We start from the raw sequence: 19,173 nt of genomic DNA on the forward strand, positions 1-19,173 counted from the left end.
AACAAGAGTGATTAATTTTGCAGAGCAGCACATCTATATTCTCTTCATGTTTTCCAATTTGCATGAAAAGCTCCTTCAGTAAAGAATATTTACACTCAGTGTATATACACCTTGTTTGACAGTTCCAAACTACACCCCAACCGCCCACTTCCGAATAGGGGAAAAAAAAAATCAGAAGCCTGCAATTGTGTAACACGTAAATCTCTTCTGGACTGGAGCCCATCGCTGTGGTTTGGCAACACAACCAGCACAACATTTCTTTTCTCATCTCTTGAAAAAAAAAAAACCCAACAGAGAAAAAATACCTTGAGAATAAAGGTAATGATTAATCCACTAGGCACAAAAAGGACAGTTTTGGGGATTTCAGGTTCTAACTCCATAATTCAGATAAACAGCAGTGAACAGGGAATGACAATTTCACCGGAAGAGGATTAAGTCACAGGCTCTAATCGGGACAGCATTTGCACAGTCAGAGCACCTTACCAGCCATCTCCAGGAATCTGCGTGCAGCTGTCAAAACTTCTGTCTTCACTTGCCAGTGAGGTAGGGACCAGAAGCAGCAGATATTGGTGGGAAGAGTGGTCCTTGAAGAAGCCCCGAGATGCAGCCTGAGAAGGGACAACAGGGGAAAAGCTTCAAGCAGAGATTGGTCTTGAAGAGCAGCTTAGCTAAAGAAACGCTCTCTGAGTTCTTGGGCACGTTTATAATGATTGTAAGTATTTCCTAATTTCCTGATTTCGTACCCAATAATGCCTCCCTATCTATCTAGCTGTGAGTGGAGAGCTTTGTTTTGGTTTGTTTTCTTTAAGTTCATCATTAGATTCATCTCTTCCAAGAAACACCAAGTTACTTCCAGGCTGTTTAGCTACTCAGTGGCCGCAATATTAGGCTTCCATTTACTCATTTCATTTATCCACAAGAGTTGATGGGGGTAGCCGAAGGGGAGTGAAGTACTTTCTTCGTTTCAGAGATTTACTCAGACTCTGAGATGGGTTTGTGATTCAAGTCAGCCGTTAGAAATTTTTCTCATTGATTAATTGATTTGAATTTTTCTTCTTGATTAATTGATTTATACCCTGCTTTTTTCCCACAAACACAGAGGTGACTCAGTCACTTGAAATAAGTATTGAAAGTCAATAAATATGGATGGCAAGAAACAGCTCGTTATTACAAATGCTTTGCAAAGATTGTGCTGTCAGATCACTTGACTTTTAATACATTAGAAATTGCACTAGGTAGAAATAGTGTACTGTGCAAGAGTCCAGCTTTGGTTTTGTATCATTTTTTCCCCTCTATTTAACTCGAGGTAATTTCTGAAGATCTTTAATTAGACAGTTTTGAGAACCTTCTATATATAAAGGAAGGACTGATTCTAAGCACCTCTCAAGGATTTTGTCCAGAGATTTGCTCAGCTATTAATAAAAGACTGGAAAGTTTACTTAAGTGGCATGGGATCTAGGCTTTCATCCTGCTGTTCCAGAATTCTCTGGATCCTGAATTCTTAGCTGGAGCAAGACCGTTTGTGTACAGAAAATTAAATGTTCAATTATTCCCATATGTAGCAACTACTGATTTTAACTTGCTTTATTTATTTATTTTTTTTGTGAGAAAGATCAGCCCTGAGCTAACATTCATGCCAGTCCTCTTCTTTTTGCTGAGGAAGACTTGCCCTAAGCTAACATCTATTGCCAATCTTCCTCCTTTTTTTTTTTTCTCTTTTTCTCCCCAAAGCCCCAGTAGATGGTTGTATGTCATAGCTGCACATCCTTCTAGTTGCTGTATGTGGGACGCCGCCTCAGCATGACCCGACAAGCGATTTGTTCGTGCGCGCCGGGGATCCAAACCTGGGAAGCCAGTAGCGGAGCGCGCGCACTTAATCACTAAGCCACAGGGCCGGCCCTTAACTTGCTTTAAAAAAAAAATTGCTCAAAGATTCCCTACTCCAGGTATAAATAATTTCGTTTTTCTTAGGTTTATAGAGAATTGCCCATAAACTTTGTACATTAAAAGTTCTTTGGTAATACACAGCATGGTGACTACAATTAATAATACTGTAATGCATATTTAAAAGTTGCTAAAAAGTAGATCTAAAAGCTCTCATCACAAGAAAAAAAAATTTTATAACTACGTATGTTTGGATGTTAACTAGACTTACTGTGGTGATCATTTCACAATATACACAAATATCAAATCATTATGTTGTACACCTGACACTAATATAATGTTATATGTCAATTATACCTCAATTAAAAAAAAGCCCGGGCCGGCCCCGTGGCTTAGCGGTTAAGTGCGCGCGCTCTGCTACTGGCGGCCCGGGGTTCGGATCCCAGGCGCGCACCGACTCACCGCTTCTCCGACCATGCTGAGGCCGCATCCCACATACAGCAACTAGAAGGTTGTGCAACTGTGACATATAGCTATCTACTGGGGCTTTGGGGAAAAAAAAAAAAAAAAGGAGGAGGATTGGCAATAGATGTTAGCTCAGAGCCGGTCTTCCTCAGCAAAAAGAGGAGGATTTGCACGGATGTTAGCTCAGGGCTGATCTTCCTCACAAGTAAAAAAAAAAAAAAAAAAAAAAGCCCTGGGCTGGCCCCGTGGCTTAGCGGTTAAGTGCGCCCGCTCTGCTGCTGGCGGCCCGGGTTTGGATCCCGGGCGCACACCGACGTACAGCTTATCCAGCCACGCTGAGGCCGCGTCCCACATACAGCAACTAGAAGGATGTGCAGCTATGACATACAACTATCTACTGGGGCTTTGGGGAAAAAAGAGGATTGGCTCAGAGCTGGTCTCCTGGGCAAAAAGAGGAGGATTAGCACGGATGTTAGCTCAGGGCTGATCTTCCTCACAAAAATAAATAAATAAATTTTAAAAAGCCCTTTGCTTTGGATAAATACATATCAATTTAGGAGAATAAGCCAAGATTGAGAAATGAATATGAGCTCAAATAATTGAACTAGTGTACAATGAGTGAGAGTCATAAGTTTTCTGGTCTTTGAGAGCCTCTTTTGACCTGATTCATTCCAGTATTTTCAAGGAGTTATGGACAATTTCTTGCACTCTTTGTCTTCACCCACGGGACTTAGTTAGGGGGAGCTCTAAGGAAAAGAGAGAATAAAAACCCATGATTCTTCTGATTCCAGTCGCTGCTTGCTGGATAACCGCCCACAGAAATCCTCGGGTTTCTCTTACTTGACAGTCTGGTCCCAAAGAGGAGGGTGGTTGTCACCACAGACTGACTTGAGCCCCAGGGTGACTTAAGGTCCAGAGAAGTGAAGCAAATTTGGTCACAATTCTTAGTGCTCTGCAGAAAACACAGAGGAGGAAGTGAATCCATTTTGCAACGGAAAAAGTTAAAACTCTTTATTTCTTAACAAGAACTTGTTTCATAATCCCATCCCGTCTGGGGTGAGTAAGTGGAAGTTGCTCTCAGCCATTCACTGTTCTTTTTACTCATGCAGCTAGTAGCGTGTGTCGCCCTAGTATTCAAGGTGGGGGCCAAAGAAGTAATATCTTAATATTGTACTTGGAAAAATTAAACTTTATACCTTCTCCTAAAGCCAAGCATTTCCTGAAAGGTTTGATTTCTATCTATACTGTACCTTTATTTTTCTAAAGCGAACCCTGATGAAATCTATAATTGTGATTATAATCTTCAGGTTTGCTGAGGTTTTTTTGGGGATGTGTAAACAAGAAGTTTCTGCACGAACACAATAGTGTTTAAACCAATAAATATACATGCTTTTGCTCAAAGTTTATCCAAAGCAATTGTTTCTGCTTTATTAGAAAGTGTGCATTTGGCCTTGCTTTCTCTTGTAAAAAGCTTTGCATGTTGTTAAGGCGTGGGGAAAAGGGGGCATTAAAGAGACGGCAGAAGATATGTAGGACTCATCAGTCCTTCAAATTTGTGAAGTTGGTCTTCCCCCAGACCCTGGGAATCTGGTGCCATTTTTCTCCCTTCTCTCAAAAATGGCTCTTAGAGGAAGTACATCAAACTCATTCACACCGTGGTATAAATGACTGATAAGGCCTACGGGTAGCATTAAGGGAAGAGAAGGTCCATGAAAAATACTTTGTAAACTGCAACTAAAAACAGCAATAATTAAGCCATAATACAAAGAGCCAGCTTTAATTTGGCATTTTAGACAGGGGGGTGGTAGGCCTTTTTGCCTTTGCTAGCTTCAGGGAGGAGGTTTGCAATGCATCTTGTTTATCACAGAGAAGAGGTTTAGAAACCTTGAGCCTCAAAGGTAGGGAGCATGTATCAAGTACCTATCATATGTTAGCTTCTTTATATGTGTTTGTTTCATCCTTACAATAGCTGCATTAGGAAGGTTTTATTATGACCCACAAACAGTTGGAGAAATGAGGGCTCAAAGCAATGAAGTAACTGCCAAAACCAGGAAAGCATACAACTGGGATTCTTTCTAATTCTAGAGCCTACGCTTCCCACCTATTGCTGGAATCCCTTGACCAGTGTCCTTGATAGAGAGGAAATCAGACTCCCTCTGCTTCAACATTTCCATAGATTGGAGCCATGCATTAGCCTTCACTTACTTGTGGGCATGCGAGTTTAACTGGTGGGCACCTGATGAGACCAGACCACTAGTTGTACCCTGAAGTCAATGTCTTTACTTTCTCCGAAGCAGAAAATACTGCTCAACGTGGGTGGACAGGTGTAAGGTGAAGATAGAGGACAGAGGACTGCTCAGCCCCCTGCTTGTGGGCCCACGGTCTGGGGATTTCAATGCACATTAAATACACACTACACGTCAAGTTCCTAAAATAGGAAACGCTCATTAAATGCTAGCTCCCGGGGGGCCGGGCCCAAGGCTTAGCGGTTAAGTGCGCGCGTTCCGCTACTGGCGGCCCGGGTTCAAATCCCGGGCGCACACCAACGCACCGCTTCTCCGGCCATGCTGAGGCCGCATCCCACATACAGCAACTAGCAGGATGTGCAGCTACGACATACAACTACCTACTGGGGCTTTGGGGGGGAAAAAAAGGAGGAGGATTGGCAATAGGTGTTGGCTCAGAGCCGGTCTTCCTCAGCAAAAAGAGGAGGATTAGCACAGATGTTAGCTCAGGGCTGATCTTCCTCAAAAAAAAAAAAATAAATAAATAAATAAATGCTAGCTCCCTTTCCCCTTTCCCACCCCTTCCTCTCTTCTACTTGAGAGTCCTTTGTAGTATTTGAAAACAGCTGCTTTGTCTCCTCCTGGGCATCTTGCAGACACCTTTGCCCCGCATTTGCCACGAAACTCTGCACTTACGTAAATGGGACCCCATAAACGTGTGTTGAATTAGAATCTCTTTTTTGGGCTGAACTTCCCAGGATCTCTAGTCATTTCTTGTAGTACCTATGTTCTCTCCCCACTATTCTGTGTACCCTCTTCTCTCTTCAAACGTTTCAGGATTCTTTGATACAGAGCTCATCCTACTGAAGATGCTGAGGTGAACAGCCCGGCAAGCAGCCATATTTCCTCCTGTGGTGTAAGGGCATCCTTCCAGAGCTGGACTTATGAGTGGGTAGCATCTACCTGTGTATTAGGGAGGACCTTAACTTCTTTTCTCACCCTGTCAAACTTGTATGCTACAGATCTACCTTTTGGCATCTCTAAGAATGAAAAAATGCAAATACTTCTTTTAAAAGTAATACCCTCAACCTGTGCCCTAAACGGAAACGGAAAGGGTACAGGCCTGAGACACAGAACATGGAGGGCATGGGAGGGTGGGCAGTGCAGGAGGGAGGGAGGAAGCGAGACTGATGCTACGTGAGAAACTTCAGACCTCGCAGGGTTTCCTGTGCTCCTGCCTCCCTCCGTGGCTTCATGCCCAAACTTCCCTCCTTGTCAGAGTCACCGGGTGCATCATTTCATTCTGGGTGGGTTGTCAGATATGCTGACTATTGAAATTCCAGGGCTTTAAAATTATTATTACAGTGTGCTCAGATCTTGGAGTAGATCTATTCCATATTAGAGAACTTTGAAACAAAAGAATACATGGTCAGCAATTAGAGTGAAATAGGAAAGTTCTTAAAATAAGCCAGTTCATGAAATATGTCTGCTGATTCAGGACAATTTTGGTCTACTACATTATTTAGAATTCCCAGGAATGGGAGGACAATTCTGAGATAGGGGTGGGACAGCTGTCATTGGCCCTTCTTATTGATGAGGAAGCTGATGCAATCACGTGTCCTCTGAATCCTCAGAAGCTCAGTTGCCCTGCCATACGCACCCGCTGACCCTCAGGTTCCCCTGTGCTTTTCCTCCAAAAGGCATAGGGTGTTCCTTCATGTAGATTCCTGTTTATCTTTACATCTTTCCTAGGCGAGAGAGAGAGAGAGAAGGGATCAACTCCATTTCGCCAGATGGGGAAACAGGTGTAACATAATTAAGAGGTTCACCCAAGGTCACCCAGCCCGTGAATGCAACAGCTGGGCTTGATATCTTGACTCCAGTCACACCTGATACACCATCATTTGGTGAGAATTAACTCCTTTCACATGAAAGCTCAAGAGAACTTTACTAATTTTATAGCCTAAAATACATTAGACATTAGAGGTGTCAAAAGATGATTATATAGAACAGACATGATGATGGCAGGGAAATTTTATAGAAGATCTACTAGCATAGAGTTTTTGGACCTCTTTGCCACCTCCAAGTACATTCAAGGCTCTTGTAACGCTGGGGTTCTGAGGTGGGGCAGCACATTGATCATTCATTGCACTTTTTCCCCGGGTACTTCTAATTTATGGGTTCTCCTTGAGACCACCCTGTGGCTCAGAGGCAGAGCAGAGGACCCACAAGGAAGTGGGCCTCAAGAGATCCCATAATTCCTCTCTCTTGCTTTCTGGCTCAACAGTCCCCAGCCCTCTAGCTGTTTCTTCTCTGCTTGGTTTGAGTTTATTGCTTTGCACAGACGTGCCCCACTCCAAGCCTGGGATGTTTAGGACGAGGGTCCCAGAGGACCACAGCTGTCAGTTTGCTGAAAGATGATAGGCCAGAAGCCTCTGCTGTGAGCAGTGCCCTGGCTGATTCTGGCCACGAATGGCTTGTCTGCTGGAGCCTTGGAGGGGTCTGCCATCCTTAGGTCTTCACACACTGGCTTCGGAATGAAGTGGTCTCTGTTGTCTGGTCCCTATGTCTCTCAGATGAAGGAACAGAGACCCACATGCTCACAGAATTCTGTCAAATGCTCTTTCTACCGCAGCAGGACATCAGAGAGAATGCCCACCATCAATCCCATCTGTTTCTTGTTATTTACTTAAGATTTATGTCCTGTACTCAGCCTTTCATGGATCTGCACTTCTGTACTTGGGTGTTCTGTCGCTGTAAGAAAGTCCAAGATTTTAAATCTGAATGAGTGGAGGAGCTAAACATGGAGGGTTCCGTGTGGATTCTTGCCCTATATCTTCAGCGAGATGTAAAGGGGACTGAAGCAGGAAGTTAAAGACTTGTGGTTCTCTCCTGCCAAAGACAATGATGGGGACAAAAGACAGTGAAGGAGGTTAACATTTACTGAGAATATCCTATACCCAGACACTCATTAATCCTTGAAAATCTCATGAGATAAGAGAATTGTTCCTGTTTTACAGATGAGGAAATTAAGGGTTAGTATGATTAAGCAACTTGCCCACAGGCAAGTGTATGGTGGAGCTGAGATTACAATCAAATCTCTGGTTTGTCTTCATCTTGCTGGAGTTATCATTCTTGTGTATGCTTTTGAACTTTTACACTGTTCCCCATAACAATATATGTCACTGTTTAGCACGTTTTAAAAATTTACAAACATGGCTTCATAACTTGCATACCTTCTACAATTTGAGATTTTCCCCCAAAGACTCTTTTTGAGATTTATCTATTTGGGAACATGTAGACGTAGATAATTCATTTTAACTGTTGTGTGGTATGGCAGGTTTATATATCCATTCCCCACATAAACCATTATGTTGTTTGCAGTTTTTCGTAATTACCAACACTGCTGCAATGAACATCTTTGTGCTTGTCTCCTTGTACACATGTTCCAGAGCTTCTCCTGAGTATATACTTAGAAGTGGGTTTGGTGGCCCTGGCGCATGTGTATCTTCAACTTTGTATGTATCGGAAAATTGCTCTCCAAAGCGGCTTCAAATTAATAACACCAGCAGTAACATATGAGTTCCCGTTTTCCACGTACTCACTGACCCTTGATATTATCCAACTTTTATATTTTTGTCCACTTGACATATAGGAAATAGAATTTCACTAGTAGTGTTAATGAATTCCCGGTGTAGTTGATCATCTTTTCATGTTTACTGAAACTAGATTTCCTCTTCTGTAAATTGCCTGTTCATATCCTCTACACATTTTGTGGTTTTTTTGTTTTGTGGGGTTTTTTTGTTTACTTTTTCTTTGGTTACAGGACATTGGTATTTATTTAAAATCCAGACAGTAAAGATATTTTGTGTTTTCTTATTACAGTTTAATATTTTGCTTTTCATATTTAGGTCTTTAAGTCATTAGAGTTAATTCTGGCATATAATGTAGAGTAGGTGTCTTTTATCTATATCTGGAAGGATAGCCAGTTGTTCCAGTACCATTTTTGACCAGTTTATCCTCTCTCTACTGATTGTGATGACATCTCTATCATACACCAGTTCATATATATATATATAGTTGATATTTAGACTTTATTCAGTTCCATTGATCTCTCTCTCCAAACCTGCACAAATGTCACATATTTTTGTTATAATCACTTTCCAAATAATTTTTATTATCTGGCATTTTCCTGCCTTATTATTTTTTCAATATTGTCTTGGCTATTTTTAGGCTTTTATTCTTCCACATGAATTTTAGGATCAGTTTATTGAGTTCCATAAATACCCTGTAGGGGTTTTGACCGGAACTGCATTGAGTTTATATGTTATTCTGAATAGAACTGATATCTTTAAAACATTGACTCTTATTTGTGATTAGTTATTCATTTGTAGATCTGCTTTTATATTTCTTTTTAAAGTTTTATAATTTACTTTGTGTTAGTCATATATATCTTTGTTTGATATATTTCTAGGTACCTTAGGTTATTATTACTATTGTGAATGGTACCTTTTTAAAATTATGTTTTCTAATTAGGGTTTAGGAACGACATTGATTTTTGTTTGCTGATCTTGTATTCAGCAAACTTGGTAATTCACTTATTAATTCAAATGAATTTACAGCTTATCTTGGATATTCTGTGTAGATTAGGGCTGTCAAATCTGATAGCCACAACCATATGTGGCTACTTAAGTTAAAATTAAACTTAAATAAATTAAAACTTTAGTTCCTCAGTCTTACTAGTCCTATTTAAAGCCCTCAAGATGCATATATGACTACAGGCTACCATATTGGACAACACAGATATAGAACTTTTCTTTCACTGCAAAATGATCTATTGGACTGTGATGACACAGAAGATATTTTTTTCCTGAGAATATAGAGTTTTTATTTTCTTTCTTTCTGAAACTTATTTAGTTTCTTCTTATTGTGTTATTATCATGGTTAAAACTTCTTGTACTATATTATTAGAAGCTATAATTGTGGCACTCTTGTTTTATTCCCTACTTTAAAGAATCTGCTTCTAATGTTTTACCATTAAATGTGATAATTCTTGTAGGTTTTTGGTAGACACTCTTGATTTGAGTAAGGAAATGTCTGTCTATTCCTCATTTACTAAAACTTTCACTAACAATTATTGTTGAGTTTTTAAAAAATACCTTTTCTACATCTATTGAGATAAGCATATGAGTTTCCCTTTTTATCTGTTGATGAAGAAAATTACATTGAAAAATATTTGTGTCATTAAATCATCCTTACATTCCTGAGATTAATCCCCACCTAGTCATGCAGCATTTAGTTTGCAATGTTTTATTAAGGATTTGGGCTATAATTTCTTGTTATTATGTTGTCCTTGTCTAGTTTTATTACCAGTTCATATTAGCCCCCTGAGATGAATTGGAGTTCTTTCTCTCTTTTTATATTTTCTGGGACACTTGGTATAAAATGAGGATTATCTGTTTCTTGAAGATTACTTAGCACGTGTCCTGAAAAAGGGTGTGGAGAAAGAAAGGTGTGTGCCAGAGAAGATTTCTCTAAAAGTTACAGGTCTAATTTAGATTTTCTCTTGTTAATTCCATCTTGGCAATTTTTATATTTCTTTCTGGGAACTGTACTCTATTTATGTTTTCAAATTTAGTGTTTCAAAACGGTTAATACTTTCGAATTAACAGTGAAAGCAATAATTTTGAAAGGATTTTTCATAGTATTTGCTGATGGTTTTTAAAATCTCTACTGTACATTAGGTGATGTCCTCTTTTTAATTTTCTTTTTCTTTGAGGAAGATTAGCCTTGAGCTAACATCTGTTGCCAATCCTCCTTGTTTTGCTGAGGAAGATTGGCCCTGGGCTAACATCAGTGCCCATCTGCCTCTACTTTATATGGGATGCCGCCACAGCATGGCTTGATGAGCGGTGTGTAGGTCTGTGCCCAGTATCCGAACCTGAGAACCCCAGGCTGCCGAAGCGGAGGGAGTGAACTTAACCGCTACGCCACTGGGACGGCCCCATCCTCTTTTTAATCTTTCATGTGGTTTCTTTGTTGTCCACTCAGTTGTTTCTCCTTCGACCTTTCTCATATCCTGCCATTGAGTCCATTAGTTTTCTTTATTTCTCCTCTACTAGCTCTTTCTATTCCTTGAGTGTTTACCCTTACATCTTTTAAAAAATGTATTGTTGGGCTGGCCCGGTGGCTTAGCGGTTAAGTGCGCGGCTCTGCTACTGGCGGCCGGGGTTCGGATCCTGGGTGCGCACCGACGCACCGCTTCTCTGGCCATGCTGAGGCCGCGTCCCACATACAGCAACTAGAAGGATGTGCAACGATGACATACAACTATCTACTGGGACTTTGGGGAAGCTAAAAAAAAGGAGGAGGATTGGCAATAGATGTTAGCTCAGAGCCAATCTTCCTCAGCTAAAAGAGGAGGATTAGCACGGATGTTAGCTCAGGGCTGATCTCTCATAAAAAAAAAAGAAAAAAAAAAGAAAAATGTATTGTTGAGTTAAAAAGTTTAAAGTGAATCAGCATCTCTTTCCTTCTGAACAACACAAAAACTTTAAAATATCCTAATTGTAATCAGCCACTCCATCTTACATGTCATTATTATGTAATAGTTAAATTCTACCTTCATTATTATTCTAAGTGTTTTTAATAGTAAACACTTATTTAAATTTACTGTTATGTACCAATCTATTTGCTATTCATTACTGCATACATCTGCTACTTTCTTTTAGGTGCAATCTCCTTTGTGCAGTAAGTTCTTTAGAAAATTTTTCAGGAAGAGTATGTGAGGGATAAATTTTCTCAGTCTTTGCCTAAATATGCCTTTATTTCACCCTCAAGGTTCAATGATAAATTGGCTGATAAATTTTAGATTGATTGTTTTTGCTTGGCATTTTGCAGGTGCCGTCTCAACCTCTCTATTGTTGCTGTTGACAAGTCTGTTGTTCTAATTTTTGTCCTTAATAATCTGTGTTTCTCTGGTTACTATTAAGAGTTTCTCTCTTTTTTTCCCCTGAAACTTCACTATATTATGACTAGGGGTGAACTTATTTTATTTGTAGTGCTCAGGATTCATTGTTCATCTTTAATATAAAGATTTGTAATTTTCATCAGTTCTGGGAAATTCTTTCAGCTTTATTGCCTTTCCTCTCCCCCAGTCTCTCTATTTTCTCCTTTTAGAACTCCTGTTATATTATATTTGTATATACACTTGACCCTCTCACTTTTTTCCTTATGTCTCTTAACCATTCTTTCATATTTCTATCTCTTAATCTCTCCATGCTGAATTTTGTGTAGCTGTCTCAAATCTATCTTCCAATTCAGTAATTCCCTACTTAGTTGTATCTAATCTTCTGTTTAACAAATTCATTATGTTTTTAGTTTCATTAACATGTTTTCATTTCTAGAAGTTCTATTAGGTTCTTTTTCCTAATTGCTTTTCTTTTCTCTTCTTATGTGTTTATTTCTTTTATCTCTTTAACTCACTGAAGTCTAATATATTTATGATATTTTATGATTATTCTGTCATCTCAAGTTTTGGGAGAGCTAATCATCCTGCTTATTTTATCTACCCACTCTCATTCACAAAGGAACATTTCCTTTAGTATTTTGTAAATTTGTAGCATAAGCTCTTCTGGAAGATTTATTTTTCAGTGTGAGAATTCCATATGGCCTGAACCTTGGATTTGTTCTTCAAAACAGGTTTGCATTTGCTTCTGCTAGGTTGCCCAGGTATATCAACAACCAGAACTGATTATTGTGAAGTGGAAAACTGAAAAGAAAAGATTGATGAATGCATGTGCTAGGTTGAAGACCTCTCTCCCAAAAGAATGACTCTCTGCTCTCTTTCTCCCACATGGGTTGTGTGATCGTAAATCACTAGGAAATCCCATACTTTCTTCAGATGAGGCTTGTTCTCTTCAAGTCCTTAGACCCTGAGTCAGTATCAGCTGAAGGAAGGCTTTCCTGCAGGCTTCCTCTCATCGGCTGTAGATATGAAGGGCCAGACTAGTGTGGGAAATTTCAGAGTTCCAAAGAACCTGGAGAGAAAAGTCTGTTCTGGGTCGCTGATCTAAGGGCTGCAGACTCCTAAAGCCAAACTTGATTGTGCCCAAGAGAACTGTGCTTTTGATCCCTGAGTTTTCGTTTTGACCCAGAAAACTAGCTATTGTCATTGATTTTCAAAGGGGAAGTTTTTTGTTTTCTACTTTCCAGAAGTGGGTTTGGTTAGTTTTTCTTTAGTGACAAAGTCCATTGCAACATGTTCTCATTAATTGACCAGAAAGGGGAACATAGTAATGAGAACAGAAGTTGGCTCTTCTTTACTCATCAGCCTTATGATGAAGATATGGCATAAAGTGAAGGAGTGTGAGGAAGAGAAGCCTCAGAAAAGTGAGATAACCAATAGAACTGATCAAAATGCTACACAGCGCAGCAGTGAAGGCTACTCTCTACATCTAGTGAGCACCTTATTTCATGTCTGAGGTAGGACTGCAAATGCTTTCAGAGAAAATATGCCAATGAAATGTGCTGCTCCCTTATCCATCTTGATAGATTGGCTGATCATGCTAGGACACAGGCCTGGGATGGCCAGTCAAGACCGAAAAGGACTTGAGGGCCTAGTCCCTCTCAGCCTAGAATCAGCCCACATACCTTAGTCTCTGTTTGAAAGTTTAGACTTTCTTAGGAGGAAACCTCCCAGAAACCTATGCTTCTATCAATAGGTGAATGGTTAAAGAAATTGGGGTGTATCCATGCAATGGACTCTTGTGTAGCTGTTAAAGATAATGAAGCCAATCTTTATATGCTGATATGGATAGACTCTCTAAACTGTTAAATTGAAAAAGCAGGCTGAAGATGGTATGTATAAGATACTCCTATTTGCATAAACACACACACACACACACACACACACACACACATCATGTATTTTTGACAGAATATACCAGAAAGTATTGATACTAGTTATCTGTGGAGAATAAAATATGAAAGCTAGAGTGATAAAGAGATGATTTTATTATATTTTGCTGTATATTCTTTGTATTTTAAAAAATTTTACAGGTTCGTGTATATTTTCTTCACCTTCCTTCTCTCCATAAAAGAGCTCACTGAGTGGAATTTGTCTCTTCCAAGTGTTTTAGAGAGTGGCTCAAAATGTGTTCTGAAGAACACTAGTTCCATGAAATGCAAATAAGAATTAAGTGAAAGAAAATATGCTATCCTTCCCAAATATGCTTAAGAAACACTGGTTTAAATCAAGATAAGTAGTTTTCTCAACTGCAGGAATTATCAGAGCCTTTAACGTTCACTGTGATTTTCTAAGAGGAGACTGGAATGTATAGCTGGCCTCAGACTTACTTGACCACAAATCCCTTTTTTTTGAGGAGCATCTTATGGAACTGATGATCTATGGAACATACTTAGGGAATTGCAGGCCCTGGAATGAATCTAAGAAACAAACCAGCCCCCAGAACATCTCCATCTTCAGGGATCTTCCAGATTGAGAGTGACTCGAGGTATACTTGACATTGTTTGGCCACTTGACTAAGAGAGAACTGTCCTCAGCAACCCCCATCCACACCCAGCACACTCAGACCCATGGTTATCTTCATATGCATACACACACCTTAATAAGTAAATGCTTAGTTTCTTACCCTGGCCCTGGGATTATGATCAGATTCTTGTCCAAGTTAGCATTATTTGGGATGAGTTGAGGGATGTGAATGTCTGGCATAGGTCAGAAAAGGACAGCATTGTTCTTTTTCAGCCTAGCAGAAATAATGGAGTTTAAACAGTTTTCTAACTGCTAGCCCTAGTGGTGTGGTGGTTAAGATTTGGTGCTCTCACCACCATGGTCTGGGTTCATTTCCCAGTCAGGGAACCACACCACCCATCTGTTGATTGTCATCCTGTGGCAGCTGCGTGTTGCTGTGATGCTGAAAGCTATGCCGCTGGTATTTCACTAACCAACAGCAAAAACCACCTTTCATTTCTGAGGTCCAAGTCGGGTCTTAGTAGTCTCTTGGTTGGCCATTTGCCCATTCACCTGGTTCTCAAATCTCAGATTCTTCTTTTTATGAGCCTGGCCTAATATCATCTCTTTTCAAGTACAACTGGTTCTCGAGGGGTAATTGACGTCCTCCTGATTTTCCCTCAGGCTGTATGTCACCACATACTTTATTTTTAACCAGAACGTCCAGGTTTCAGTCTTGGTTCTTTGTGACTATCTTTGTTATGACTGAGAAAGTTTTATTTTCAATTGGAAAACTAACTGACTGGAAAGCCATGCATGAATATGCATTCTGTCCTAATAAAGGGAACAAGTAGACCCACCGAGACAGCAGCAGTTGTCAGAGGAGAAATACAGAGCTGGGAAACAGAAAACCTGGCTCCAGATTCGGATTCTGCCACTTGTTAGCTGTATGAATTTTGTCAAGTTGTCCAGTCTTCCACTTTTTAAATGGGGATTCAGTATTGGGAGGAATAATGGATGCAATATACGTGAGAGTGCCTGGCCCACGGAGTACATGCTATAAATGTTTGCTTGTTCACCCCTCCAGCTGTCAAAATTATGTGCAGTCAGACCCGAGCCCCATCACTTACTACCCATGTGAATGTGAGAAATTCTCTTGACCTCTTAACCTCTTTAAGCTTCATTTCCCTATTTGTAAAACGGAGACAATAAGAGAACCTAACTCACGGGGTCGTTATGAGGATTAATGGGCTAATGTGTGAAACGTGCTTAGTTCATGAAAAGGACTCAATAAATATTAGTTGTTATTGCTGTTGTTACTATTATCATTACATGTTCCAGTGGATATGGTCACATAAACTAAATAGGTATATGTAGACAGGTGGAGTAGGATGTGGACTTCGGGTAACACATACCTACAGCATGGCCTGGAGGGCCACGGTTTGCAGAGAAAGCTGTACTGACAGATTGGCGTTTGTTCTCCTTCCTCTCCAATTACAAAAAGCAAAATGTTTACCAGAGGAAGGGGACCTCTGGCAAGCCCCAAAGTCCTTCTCAAGGATGGGGACTGTGTTTTTTGGTCTCTCTATCTCCACCACCTTAGGTAAAGTTTTGCCTGTGGCCAGACCTTCATTTGAAGGTAGCCACAGATCCTTCCTCCAGGAACTGGGAGGCTGTGCTGCATCTCAGCCCAAGTATCTTATAACCATGGTATTGTGGGGCCAGGAAGTCACTGGCACCAAAAGCTAAATGGGTTTCTCTTAAGAGGGGAGTGAATATCCCCAAAGCCTATTGCAACCAGGCATGTTACATATAAGCGAAGCGGACCTGGTGGGGTTGGGGGGAAGTGGACAGTGTATGCCCTATCTTAGGGGCATCTCCTATCCAGACCCTCTCCACTACGACTGAGCAGGAATGGGCTAAGCCTTTATCAGATTTTCCAATTTTTCAAGAATGGTCAGAAATACAGAGTTCTATGTGTAATTTTTCCATTTTTAAATACTGGCAACATTTTCCAAAATTGAAAAAAAATTACCATGTGAGTCAAACAAGACATCTATGGGTCAATCCTACTCATAGGCCATCCTCAGCCATGGACTACCAGTTTGTGACTCTGCTCTGAAGGTGTCCTTAACCACATTCTACAAAGACAAAATTTTCTCACCAGTAAAGGGTAAATGGAGAGATCGTGAGGGTCTACGCCTTCTGTTCAACATCATCTGTTTACCGGAGGCCTGGCTATTGGAAGTCAAATTCCTGTGTGCAAGATTGTGGTTCTTTCTTTTCCCATCCTACCACCTGGTTAAACTGGTTGAGGCAATAGTGTGAAAACCATTTTTATTTCAGGCAATATCAGAAGAGAATCTTGATCTCAAATCATCTTAATCTGGTTCCTCATTAGGCCAATCTGTTATACACTCATGTGATTATATTAATACATCTCAGATTTAATATATTATATCAGGTGATTCAATAATTTTGGATATTTATCAAATGATTCCAAGAATTTGGGGAGACTTAAATATCAAAATGGCCATCATTTAGTTAGTAAGGCTGAATTACAAAACTGCATCTCCATGTATACTTTCTCTAGGCATAAATGCTTAAGCCATTCATTAAAAACAAGCTTATAACATTAAATGGCAGTTCATCTCTTCCTCCCTATTTTTCTTGTGATTCTTACCAGCTATTAGCCATCTTCCCTCTCCTACTGATCCGTGAGGTCTCAGAGGACCTGGGTCTGACTGTTTGCACTCCTGCTACCACCAGACACTTAGAACTTTCAAATGTACATACACATGGAGGAATGAAGGAAGGAAGGAGGGAATGGCTGAGTGAATGCCAAATCCCATTTAGAGGTACTTGTAGATTTGGGGATCTTAGTTTCCTATAATTTGACTTTTTGAATGACTTCTAAAGCACAAATCTGGACAAATTGCTTACTTGGCTGCAGCACAGTTGAGGGCAGTTTAGTGTAAGTGAAGGAACACAAACTTTAGACACAAACATTAATTTTAGGTTCAAAAAGAGCTTTTCACCAGCTGTATGTCCTCAGGTAAGTTACTTAATTTCTTTATCCCAAGGTAACTTTAGATAAAACAGCAGACTTTTCCTCCCCCTCAGGTTATTATGAAGACTAAATGAGGGTATTTATAGCATGTATATATATTTGTGTGTGTGTGTCTGTGTGATACATATCTGACACACACACACACACACGTATATACAAATCAGTTTGTTTAAAATACAAGTATTGCCAAGATATCCTCTTTTAATGTTGAATTATGTCTTATGAACATTTGCATCATTGAATGACAGGTTGTTTACTGGAGGATATTTTTTGTTTAAAATACGTTCCTTACCTATTTCCAAGCCGACCTGCAGCAACGTACAAGAAAAACAGTCAACATGACTCATGGTCTTGGGTCGCATTGTTGCTGCCCACGTGATGCACAGCAAACGTGCCCCAAACTGGCACTCCTGGATTAAAAGAGGATATTAGTCTTCCTATGAAAGTTTTTAAAAGAACAACAATAAATACTAGCCAGTGAGCTTTGGAGGTATTGGGGGATTTTAGAATGGCCACTGGGGTTTCTTCTTTGACTCTGATTCAACCAAAGGTACTAAGGACACAGGCAGGGGTGAGGGAATTGTTTGACTTCCAGGGTCTTGGTGATGAGAATAGCTATGAATGCTAATAAGTCCCCCAAATGCTGGCCAGTGACACAAGAAATCTGTGTGGCTCATGGGTGTGGTTCATCAGTGTGGAAAAGGCCTGCCCAACCATTGTCTCAGCGCACTCATGCCCAGTGTTAGGCAGGTTTGATCAGTGTTAGGGGAATGAGTGTGCCTTCTGCTGATGACCACAAGATTGGGAGACACCATGAGGAAAGGAGATAGCAAGACAGAACAGGAGAGGAAAGGGTTTAATTCTGCCTTCAGGTCTGGTTTTCCCCTGGTGAGCCCTTGGTCATCTGGTGGAAGTTGTCAATGTAAGGAGAGCTAGAAATAAAGCAAATAGAAACCAATAAAATAGGTTTTGCATAAATTGAAAAAGCTGTACTTAATCACCTATGTATCTTGTTGATCTCCGAGAAAGGAAGGGAAATGGGGCTGAAAAGGATTTTTCTCTAGGTCGTGGGAAGCTTTGGTGAAAAAGCACAAGTATTGGGTATTTTTCTGAACCAGAGTGACTACATTTGTTGTCACCAGAAAAGCCACTTGTCCTGGCACAAAGACCAGGGCATGCAAGGAGGCTCCCAAATGAGCTTCATCCTCAGTCCTTTCTCCTCGGACTGATGTACGTGGTTTACAGCGAGGCCATTGTATGGGTAGATTTGTAACAGATGGCTGCTGCCTGGGGTCTCCAAGTCCTTCAACATTCTGAGACATCCCTTTACTTTCAACATGCAGATAGGAAAACGGGTGCCCCGTCCCACATCCTGTGGAACCCCGGTGTTCTCCCTGAGAATTTCCATGAATTCTTGGGGGCATTGGTTGCTTCCAATGACCTCTTGCTCCACCCAGTGTGCAATAGTTAAGAGCACAGGCCTCTGACAAGACAGATCTGAAATCAAATCCTGGTTCTGTCTCCTTTGTTTTTATTATGTAACATTAGGCAAATTGCATGGGCTTTCTCAGCCTCATTTCCTCATCATGAAATGGAGATAATAATACTTCCCTCCCAGAGTGATCATAAGTTAATAATGGGATAATGATGAGGCAATACAGGTAAGACACTTAGCGTGGAACCTGGCGCAAAGCTCACACCAAATAGACAGGAGCTGGTATTTGTATTCCTTTATTCTCACTACCTGCAACAGATGAGTAAAGACAGTACACATCTCACACAGTCTTTATTCCAAAGTCCATGACAGCGTTTCCCAGGGAGCTCCTCTCAACTTCAGAAAGTTTCGAGAACTCCATAGGATAGAGACTGTTCTTTTAGTGTCCATTAATTCTGAAAATACTGAACCAAAAAAGGTAGATACAAGACATGTTATTTTTCTCTTCTCTGGACAAAATTGATGTGCACAAAAAATTACAGACCCCTTGCAATAATTGCAACGTTCCCTGGTGATCCTTGGCTGTAGATTGCATGCATTTGCAAACATTGTACTAAGGAAT

At 40.4% G+C, this 19,173-nt stretch overlaps 1 protein-coding gene across 1 annotated transcript in view; it reads left to right on the forward strand.

Annotated features, from left to right (window-relative positions):
* The first annotated feature begins 271 nt into the window (after positions 1-271).
* The window catches only part of AQP9 (aquaporin 9), a 44,266-nt gene continuing 25,364 nt past the window's right edge, over positions 272-19,173 (forward strand). Inside the window, exon 1 of the mRNA XM_058541687.1 lies at positions 272-712. Coding sequence (XP_058397670.1) covers positions 602-712 — 111 coding nt within the window. The 5' untranslated portion in view covers positions 272-601. The remainder of the gene's footprint in view (positions 713-19,173) is intronic.

The sequence above is a fragment of the Diceros bicornis genome, chromosome 5 (assembly GCF_020826845.1).
Source record: "Diceros bicornis minor isolate mBicDic1 chromosome 5, mDicBic1.mat.cur, whole genome shotgun sequence".
Taxonomy (NCBI): domain Eukaryota; kingdom Metazoa; phylum Chordata; class Mammalia; order Perissodactyla; family Rhinocerotidae; genus Diceros; species Diceros bicornis.